Below are 10,371 nucleotides of genomic sequence, written 5' to 3' on the forward strand. Positions count from 1 at the left end.
AACTAAAAGCAGACTAAAGCTTTCTTCATAAACTCTTGTTGATATTGAATTTGTTGCTGTGAGCATGTATTCATTTGATTTAAATAATAGTAAATATGCATGAGAAATAACACTTGTGCTTAACAAGTTTTCCCAGTATTTGACTCAGTTTTGAATTTGAATTCCACAGTGAAATGCAAAGAAAACATAATTTGTTTTTAATCTGTGGTTTAGCCAAACAAAATCATTTTGTTTTACCCAGCAACATACATTCTACCAAAATATCTTCACAACATAAGAAAGTAGATGTATATCTCCTGGGGAGAAAGGAGTTAGAGGGCTATGGGCATAGTTACCAGTGGGAACATAAATCAACTTTAATTTTTTTATACAAAAAAATTTTTTTAACAATTTTTATGTTAAATGTGAAATTTACATTTCATTCATTATATCTATTTGCTCTATCCTATATAATAAAAGGGTAATATGCAAATTGACCCTAGAATGACCACTGGACCAGTCACTATGAGGTGCACTGATCACCTTTCCCCAGCTGTCAGGCACTGATCACTTGATGGCAAATGGGGATCTGGGGGTCGGTGGTGGCGGGGGCGGGGGGACGGCTGTGGAGCTGGGGAAGATGGCCCTGATTGCAGGCCAGGCCTAGGGACTGTACCCGCGCATGAATTTCGTGCGCCAGGGCCTCTAGTATAAAATATTTTCCATAAAATAAAATTTCCACATACCCAGAAGTTATGTCATGTTTATCCCTTTTATACTTCCATTTTATAGACTAATATAGATCACATTTTCGGTAAAGGCCCAGACAGGACATACTTCAGACTTTGTAGGCCATATGGTCATTGTCACAACTACTCAATTGTACCTTGAAGATCATCTAGGTCAAATACCTAACTGATAGAGTGTGGAAACACAGGTTATGTAATACTAGAGGCTCGGTGCACGAATTCATGCATATGGGTGGGGTCCCTCGGGGTGGCCTGTGGGAATCAGATCCCAGTTTGCACCCCCAGGCTCACAGCCCCAGCTCACGCTCCCAGCCTCGCAGCCCCTCAGCCCCATAGCCCCACCTGGCAACCCAACTTGGCCTGGCACTGCCCTCTCACCTGCTCCATCATCCCACCTACAGGGCGATCGATCGGGCCGCTGGTCGCCGTCTGTGGGGGGCCCCCCCACTCACACCTGCCTTGGCCTGGCACCACCCGCTCACCTGCTTAACCATCCTGCCGCAGTCCCGCTCTCGTCGGGGCCCATTGGGGCCGGCAGCGCCTCCATTGCCGCATGGCTGATGCCTGCCATGTCCACGCCACCCGCTGGTGGTCAGCACACGTCATAGCAAGCAGTCGAACTCTCGATTGAATGACTGCCTAAGGGGACAATTTGAATATTAGGCTTTTATTATATAGGACTAGTGGCCTGGTGCATGAAATTCGTGCACGGGGGGGGGGTGTCCCTCAGCCCGGCCTGCACCCTCTCCAATCTGGGACCCCTCGGGGGATGTCCGACTGCTGGTTTAGGCCTGTGGGATCGGGCCTAAACCGGCAGTCAGACATCCCTTTTGCAATCTAGGACTGCTGGCTCCTAACCGCTCACCTGCCTGCCTGCCTGATCGCCCCTAACCACTCTGCCTGCCGGCCTGCTTGCCCCCAACTGCGCCCCCTCACTGGCCCGCTCGCCCCCAACTAGCCCCTCCCCACTGGCTTAATCACCCCCAACTGCCCTCCCCTCCTGGCCTGATCGTCCCTAACCGCGTGTGCCTCAGCCCCGCCACCAAAGCTTTGTCCAAAAGGACATCTGGAAGGTCTCCTGGTCTAATTAGCATATTACCCTTTTATTAGTATAGATAGGCTATCACAGAAAAAGTTTTTGGTCTTAAAAACTTTTATCTCACAACTTTTGTAGAGCAGGTGGAGCACACACAACATGGCTAACTTAGATGTATCTTTCCACATTGCAGATCTGTCCAGCTCAATGACAAAACTCTGAAGATGGTGGATGACCAAACCCTGCCAGCTTTGACAGAAAAGCCGCTCAGCCCAGGAAGTCCACTAAGCTTGCCAGCTTTCTCCTATGGGTTTTTTGTGATAAGAAATGCCAGAGTTGATGCTTGCCTCTGAAAATGAATGGCATAACCTAGCCTTGAGATTGAATTTTTCAAGTGTATTGAGAAGAGGAAAGCAAAACTCAAGCTACAGGAAGGCAAGCAGATATATTACAAATCAACCAGTGGGAGCTGGAGAGACAGGGACACTCTCAGGCTAGACTTAGCACAGCATTTTCTTCTCTTTAAGGAAACCACTGCTACCTTGTGCCAAACACTATTCTTGTACTTTACATGTAATATTTTTATTTAAGGTTATTACAAATGTATATGAATGTTTCCAATACAGCCAGGAGGCAAGTAAGTGAAGGATATATTATTCATTTTAAGAAAGTGCTTAGTTGTTTTTATTTTCAAAAACAGTTACTAGAAGATTGTCAGATTCTTTCCTGCATATGCTGTCTCCATGGGCTCCCATCAGAAAAAGTTTACTACCATAACCCCCAAATTGCCTATAAAAGAGAGACGATCTCTTTGCACCTTGAAAAAGAGCTAGAATCAGTCGCTACTTCTCTTTATTCTGTTTGTCTTTGTCAACAATACTATGTGAGAAGACAGATAGTGAATGTGTTCATATTAAAAAATTATTAATGACAATCATTTTGACAGAGGTATTATGTAAAATTTAAATGAAAAAATAACTATAAGGGAAATTGATTTGCCTAGAGGAGAAAATTTAGTTAAATACATTATCACCATCTGTTAATGTTTACTTCTGTTACACTTTTTTTCCGCCTTTAGTTCTTACTTTAGTTGGGGAGCTTTTGGCTGCAAGTAACAGAAAACCCTGATTCTAATGGCTTAAACAATAAGGACATTTATAATCCCAAATTACAAGAAATAGAAACAGGGAGGGCTCCATAGCTCAGTAAGGAACCAGGCTCTTTCCATCTCTGCTCTGCTACCTTTAGTATTGGCTTCATTCTCAAGCTGGTGGCATGATGGCTGTAGCTATCCCATGGACCCATGGATACCTGGCAACATCCAGTGAAAGAAGATGAGCAATTTTTCTGTGTCTCCTTCACAGACTTGAAGAACGCTTTCACAGCGGCTCTCCCAGCAAACCTCTCCTTGTGTCTCCTCATGTCTTACTATTGGTCAGGAATGGACCACGTGGCCATTCTCCCAGTCTCTGCCAACATCACTGAGGTTCCTAGAGTTGTCTGCTAGTAATCTTTGGGAATGGAGCGGGTGTTGGGAAGCCCATGGCACTTGACCACTACAGTTCTGTACTTTTATCCGTGACAGGATGTATTACTTTCTCCTGTATCTTAATTTTTAGAAATGTAATCCTCTTCATATTTATGCCAACTATGAATAAATATTGTTTCAATTAAATTTGATCCCATTTATGAGGAGCTAAAGCTGGAACTTAACGTTGCATGCTTAAATACCCTTACATTTTGTATGTATGTGGTTTTTATATTTTCACAGTTGAAATAAAGCAATTTTTATAATCTCAGTACTGCATAATTATTATTTTAATAAAGCGTAAGCCTACATTTGGAAGCCTTGTTTTTCTCCACTGCATTGTTTACACCTCCCATCTTTACTTGTCCCTTCAGTCTCTAACACCAAAAGAGTTGACCTTGACACAAAGAACTCACCAGGCATAAACACTATTTCCTCCCTCATCATGCAGATTCAGTGTTAAAGGTTTGTTCTATTTTTTTTTACCTGTCCCCTTGGCCACTTCATAAAGTCAGGGTCTAATTTTTCATTTGTATAAGCATTATCATTTCCTAACTGCTCTCCCTGACTTTCCCCCATTTCTTACAGGCACAAAAGGTCCTCCACAACCTGGCACCTGCTTATTTCTTTTAGTTGTTGTTGTTGTGTTGTTTTGTTATGGTTTTTATTTTTACTTATTTTCTTACAAAATTTAAAAAAAAATCTTTATTGTTGAAAGTATTACATATGTTCCCTATTTTTCACCTGCCTATGACTATTTCTTCAGCCTCAACTCTTGTCATTCTCCCACAAACTCTGTTCTTCACCCCACACACTGGTTTAGAAGTCTGAACATACAGCCCCTTCCACCTTTGGCTAAAAGATCACTAAAGACAACTAGAGTCAAAACTAGTTATTCATTCCACTACCATTTACTTTTAGTTTTCAATATTCCTGCTTTTATTTTGAATTGTCAGATACACAGATATAGATAGGTAGGTAGGTAGGTAGGTAGGTAGATAGGTAGGTAGATATAGATATTCCAATAGTATGTGACTTATTTTAAGGAATTGATTGGTGATTATGGAGTCTAACAAGTCCAAAATTTGCAGGGTAGGCCAGCAGACTGGAGACCCAGGAAGAGCCGATGTTGTAGTTCAAGTCTGAAGGTCATTTGCTGGCAAATTCCCTCTTGCTTGAAGGAGTTCAGTCTTTTGTTCTATTCAGGCCTTCAACTGATTGGACGAGGCCCACCCATATTATGGAGGACAATCTGCTTTACTCAAAGTTCATATAAATCTCACCCAAAAACATCCTCACAGAAACATCTGGAGCAGTACTTGACCAAATATCTGGGCACCATAACTCAGCCAAGGTGACATAAAATTAACCATCCCAGTTCCTATGGATGATAACTTTTTGAAAAGCAAACAGAATCCCTCCCCCCAGGGACTCACGATACAGGGTGAGGAATTGGAGCCTTATAGGTCCTTTTAGAAATAACCTAGTCTCTTTTCCTGAAGAGCTTACAGCAGTTGAGTGCCTTGCCCAAGAGTATAGAGTCTGAAAATTGTTTTAGGTTGAACCATTATAAGTCGGAGGCCATCTGTAGTCTGTGTGTTTCCTGAGCATAGGAATTTTTCTCCTTGACATACCCTGTGCTAAGAACAGTGCTTTCATGAAGCAAGAATTCAAGAAATATTTTGTTAAAGTCTATCTTTAAGGAGTTTATAATCAAAATGAGAAAAACATAAATTTGTAGAATACAAAGGAAAATTAACGTAATACCCATAAAAGATATAAAACACAGTTCTATTAGAGTTTTAGGAGAGTAAAACATATAGTAGAAGGACTATGTCTACAATTCCAAATGCCATGGCGGTGCTAATGGGAAGATGATGCTCTCTCACCTAAGTTTCAGTGGAGGTGAGTGTGCTCAAACAAAATAGCAAACTCAGAAACTCAGCTTTCACCTTCATCTTCCAAAACAATTCAGCTCCAAGGCTCTTTCTCCTATTAAACACACACACACACACACACACACACACACAAAACACTCTGATGACCAGTCTAAAGATTGCCCTCAAGCAATGAGCCCAACAAGGAAGCTAAAGAAGCCTAGTTCCATTAGGGAACTCCTATTCATGTGACAATTGCAGGACCAAGTCTGGGGCTAGCACTTCTGTGTTAAGCTACAGGGCCACTCTGGAAGTTACAGTTGTCTCTGTACCTCCCCGAGTTCTTTTCATCGGAGACAAGACAACATAAGCATTCTTCCTCTAAGTTTACATATTCTAGAAATGATGAAAAGGAAATAAAAAGGTGGAATGTTTCCCTCAAAGATGAAATCTTTCTCTCCAAATCTATAGAAAAACACATTTGAGAGGCTTCCAAGAAGTCTAACTAAGAATCACACGACATCGTATTTTCCACTTTAGGAATAGAAACCCTTCTTTCCAAAGGTCAGGGCAATGTCTCATCGAGTTGAAGTTTGAGATGTCTTTGTTGAGTTTGAGAATCCAGATGAAAAAGACTTGAAACTGTTAAAAGATACACTGAGGCATTTTAAGCATTTTAAGACTTTATTTAAGCATATATCCACTTAAATAGGGCAGTGTCAAACCAGAAGTAGTTAGGAGTGCTCTGCAGACAGGAGCTAGGGGAAAGACTAATATAGAGAAAGCACGGAAGCGAAGAAGGGAAATGCTTTAATTGGCTATAGCTTAAAGCCTAGTTGGCTATTTGTGATTGGTGGTCCTTAGCATTCTGATTGAATACCTTTGAGGCATTTACAGGCATAGGTTTGCTTATGTAGGCTGCCACGGCATTAGAGCCATAGCCTAATAAGCTTCCTTGTTTAATTAATTTAACAACACAAATGGATGAAGATGACTAGATGATTAGGAGGCCCCTCTAGTGAAATGCAAAAATTGAACTGGAATGCATGGTTTTTCCTCTGGGCAGGATGCAACGGTGAATTCCCGGGTTCTTATCCTGATGGATTTGAAGAATGATGCCATGGACAAAAGGTGATAGGTGAAAAGTACAGAAACTTTATTGCAAGCAGACACTGTCTCTAAAACCTAATTCTAAATTCTAAGCCTAAGTATCTGTCCCTCCTGGACGGACAGAGGGGCCCCTGAGCAGGGTGACCACTGCTTTCTTGGTCTTGAGGCATTAAGTAGGCTACAGTTCTTTGTCTGAACCTGACCCTTTCTTACTGATCCTTTTGCTACATAGAGTTAGTTTTCAAATCTCAGAGCCCACGTGGTGTCCCCCACCTTGTCTCCTCCTTACCTCGTTGGTTGGAGTCACTTTTGATTTATCTTCTAGCTCTCCCAGTTGTGTTGGCAGAGAAAGCCTGAAAGCCCTCCCAGCTACTCGGGTCAGGGCTACGATTGGCCTAACTTATGGTCACTTTAATTGCTCAGGCCCGAGATACCCCTGTCTGTCTTTGGTTTATGGCTGTTTTGATTGCTTAGGCCAGATATATTTCTATTTGCCTGTGGCATTTCTTTATTCTCTGTACAAGTAAGATAAACACCCTGGCATCTTCCAGTCTCTATTATGTATTCCTTCCCATGGACTATCTTTATTCCTGAAGCTTCTTAAACCTGCCTAATTAAGCTAGCTAGCTAACCCTTTCACTAGCAATGCTGACCCTTGGCCTAAATATTTTACCTGTGATATAACCACATGAGGTACCCTATGAAGACCCCAATCCTCACAGTACCATTGTTTCAGGGCCAACGCAGCCTGCAAAGCACTGCATTGTCTTTCAATAAAACACGGCTGCAAAAATTCCTGTCCTTCTCCGGCTGGAGGCAAGATGGCGGGCTCGTGGTGAGCAGACGTCAAGGGATGAAAATAGGTATGCCTAGAAGCAAATTTTAAAAGCATTTTCTCTTCAAATCTTTTTCTATACCACCTGGTAAGCATCTTGATTCACCATGGCCGTATCAGCAGTGAAATGGGCGATATCAAACAGAACTATTTTGAAACATTTATTTCCAATCCAAAATGGAGCTTTATACTGTGTCATAAATCCACATACTCTTCTCTTCCAGATGACTATAATTGCAAAGTAGAACTTGCTTTGACATCTGATAGCAGGACGATAGTTTGCTACCATCCTTCTGTGGATATTCCATATGAACACACCAAGCCTATCCCTCGGCCAAATCCTGTGCATAATTATGAAGAAACACAGGATCAAATACTGAAAACCAGATTAGAAGAAAAAGATGAACACTTAGCGCAAGGACCCATGATAGAACAACTTAGCAAAATGTTCTTTACTACTAAGCACCGTTGGTATCCTCATGGACAGTATCATACACGTCGTAGGAAATTGAATCCTCCAAAAGACAGATGATATTGAGGTTTTCAGTAAAATGCTGTCCTGTTCTCATTTTCCATTTGAGAAAATGCAATCAGATATATTCACTACTATGTTATATAGTAAAATAATAATAAAATGTCTTTTCATCTAAAAAAAAAAATCCTGTCCTTCTGCAGCAGATCCCATCCAGCAAAATTCTGTAACTTTTATAACTGGGGGAGGATAGGTAGGCAAAGTCTACTCTAGATTATGGATCTTCGAGAGCTGTCATTTTAGAACTGTCCTCACCCCCAGAGGCAGGCTTAAAGTCACTAATTGAAATATTTATCTGACACCAGTCTGTTTATTATGACTGTAGAAGACTTTTCTTAAAAGTGAGCCCATCTGGCCCTGGCCAGGTTTGCTAAGTGGTTAGAGTGTTGGCCCTTGGTCAAGGGCACGTACCTGAGTTGCAGGCTCAATCCCGGCACCAGTTGTGGTGCATGCAGGAGGCAACCACTCGATGTGTCTCTCTCACATCGATGTTTCTCTCTTTCTGCCCCTCTTCTCCCTCCCCTCCACTCTCTCTAAAAAAATCAATGGATTCAGGCCAGTATGTCTCCATGGTTGAGCATCAACCCATGAACCAGAAAGTCATGGTTCAATTTTAGATCAGGGCACATGCCCAGATTGCAGACATAGAGACAGCCAATCGATGATACTCTCTCATCATTGGTGTTTCTATCTCTCTCTCCTTTCCTCTCTGAAATATCCTATCTAATAAAGAGAGAATATGCTAATTGACCCTCACGCCATCACAAAGATGGTGGCGCCCACAGCCAATAAGGAGGGAGTATGCTAATTGACTGCCCCGCCCTCAAAGATGGCGACGCCCATAGCCACAAGATGGCGGCGCCCAGTCCCCTCAGCCCCACCAGGGCGGCAGGTGCTCCACTCACCTGCCTCCAAAGTCCCCCAATCCCTTCAGCCCCCCAGCCACCCAGGGCCAGTCCAAGGCGCAATCAAGCCTCGGATGGCAGCTGCCCAGCCGCCCAGGGCTGGCCTGAGGTGCAGGCAAGCCTTGGATGGCAGCTGCCCAGCTGCCCAGGGCCGCCTGAGGCTCAGGTAACCAGGGCCGGCTGAGGTTTGCACTGCCGGCAGTGGCAGCAGCAGAGGTGTGATGGGGCGTTGCCTTCCTCTGATTGCTGGGTCACCTCCTGCCCCTGAGGGCTCATGGACTGTGAGAGGGAGCAGGCTGGGCTGAGGGACCCCCCTCCAGTGCATGAATTTTCATGCACCGGGCCTCTAGTCTATAATAATAAAAGCATAATATGCAAATTGACCGAATGGCTGAACAGCGGAACGACCTTCCGGACAACCACACTATGACACCCACTGGTGCCAGGCCAGCCAAGGCAGGTGCAATGTGATTGGTCGAGGGCCCAGCCATCGCCCCATGATCACCACACAGAGGGAGGCCCAGGCTACCTGGCGGCAGCACTGCAGTGGGTGGGCGATCGATTGCCGGGCTCCCAGACTGTGAGAGAGCACAGGCCAGGCTGAGGGACCCTCCCCACCCCCCGCCCATGCACGAATTTCGTGCACTGGGCCTCTAAAAAATACATATTTTAATCAATGTAAAAATATCATATCCTCGGGTGAGGATTAAAAAGAAATTGCGCTCATCTGTTTCCAGCTGCTTCAGGGTGTGACTGCTCAGTCTCATGCCTGGAACCCGTCTTCTATTTTCACAAGAAATATCCTGAGTCCAGTGACCTGATTGCAAACATTTACCTGTCAGTTATTTTAAGAAAGGCAGGTGGAAGAGAGTTTATGCAGGTAGAGTTTCTGTAGGACTATAATTGCTATACCTTTTTTTTAAAAATATATTTTATTGATTTTTCACAGAGAGGAAGGGAGAGAGACAGAGAGTCAGAAACATCGATGTGAGAGAAACATCGATCAGCTGCCTCCTGCACAGATGTGCCCGCAACCAAGGTACATGCCCCTGACCGGAATGGAACCTGGGACCCTTCAGTCCGCAGGCCAACGCTCTATCCACTGAGCCAAACCGGTTTCGGCTATAATTGCTATACCTTTAAGTCCTCTTTTGACTTCAGTGTACATAGTGTGTGTGTGTGTGTGTGTGTGTGTGTGTGTGTGTGTGTGTGTAATATTGAGGTATAAGAAATATATTTGGTCTTTGTCTCCAGTTCCTGACACAAAGTTCCTAAAACTCTTGAAATTTCCAGAGTGGTAGGAATGTTTGAAGGAACTTTGGGAAAGTCCTGAAGGATGGGAGCTGGTTGCCAGAGGAACCAACCATGTTATTAGAAGGCTGGAACTTTCAGTCCCACTTTGACTTTCAGGGAAGGGAGAGGGATTAGAGATTGAGTTCAATCATCAATGGTCAATGATCTAATCAATTGTGCCTATAATGAAGCCTCCATGGAACCCCAAAGAGATGGGGTTCAGAGAGCTTTAGGGTTGGTGAAACACTGGAAGTGAGGAGAGTGGCTTATGCTAAGAGAGGGCATGGACGCTCTGTTCCCTTTCCCACATACATTGCCCTATATATCTCTTCACCATCTGGCTATTCCGGAGTTAATGTCCTTTTATAATAAACTAGTAATCTATTAAGCAAAATGCTTCCTAAGTCTCCTGACCCACTCCAGCAAATAATCAAACCCCAGAAAGAGGTCTTGTGCTCCTCCCAGCTATCACCAATAACTCAGAAGCACCGCTAATAACTTGGACTTTCCACAGGCTTCAGCAGTTG

General features: G+C 43.6%; 1 protein-coding gene and 1 pseudogene across 2 annotated transcripts in view; both read left to right on the forward strand.

Moving 5' to 3' along the window:
* Positions 1–3,590, forward strand: part of HPSE (heparanase) — a 47,848-nt gene extending 44,258 nt beyond the window's left edge. Inside the window, exon 12 of the mRNA XM_079779245.1 lies at positions 1,958–3,590. Within this exon, the coding sequence (XP_079635371.1) occupies positions 1,958–2,117 (160 nt within the window). The 3' untranslated portion in view covers positions 2,118–3,590. The remainder of the gene's footprint in view (positions 1–1,957) is intronic.
* Positions 3,591–7,091: 3,501 nt separating this feature from the next.
* LOC307102955 (large ribosomal subunit protein mL42-like) lies at positions 7,092–7,754 on the forward strand (annotated as a pseudogene). The gene has a single exon. The product of its transcript is annotated as a large ribosomal subunit protein mL42-like (transcript).
* Positions 7,755–10,371: the final 2,617 nt, after the last annotated feature.

The sequence above is a fragment of the Cnephaeus nilssonii genome (assembly GCF_951640355.1).
Source record: "Cnephaeus nilssonii genome assembly, chromosome: 1".
NCBI classification, from domain to species: domain Eukaryota; kingdom Metazoa; phylum Chordata; class Mammalia; order Chiroptera; family Vespertilionidae; genus Cnephaeus; species Cnephaeus nilssonii.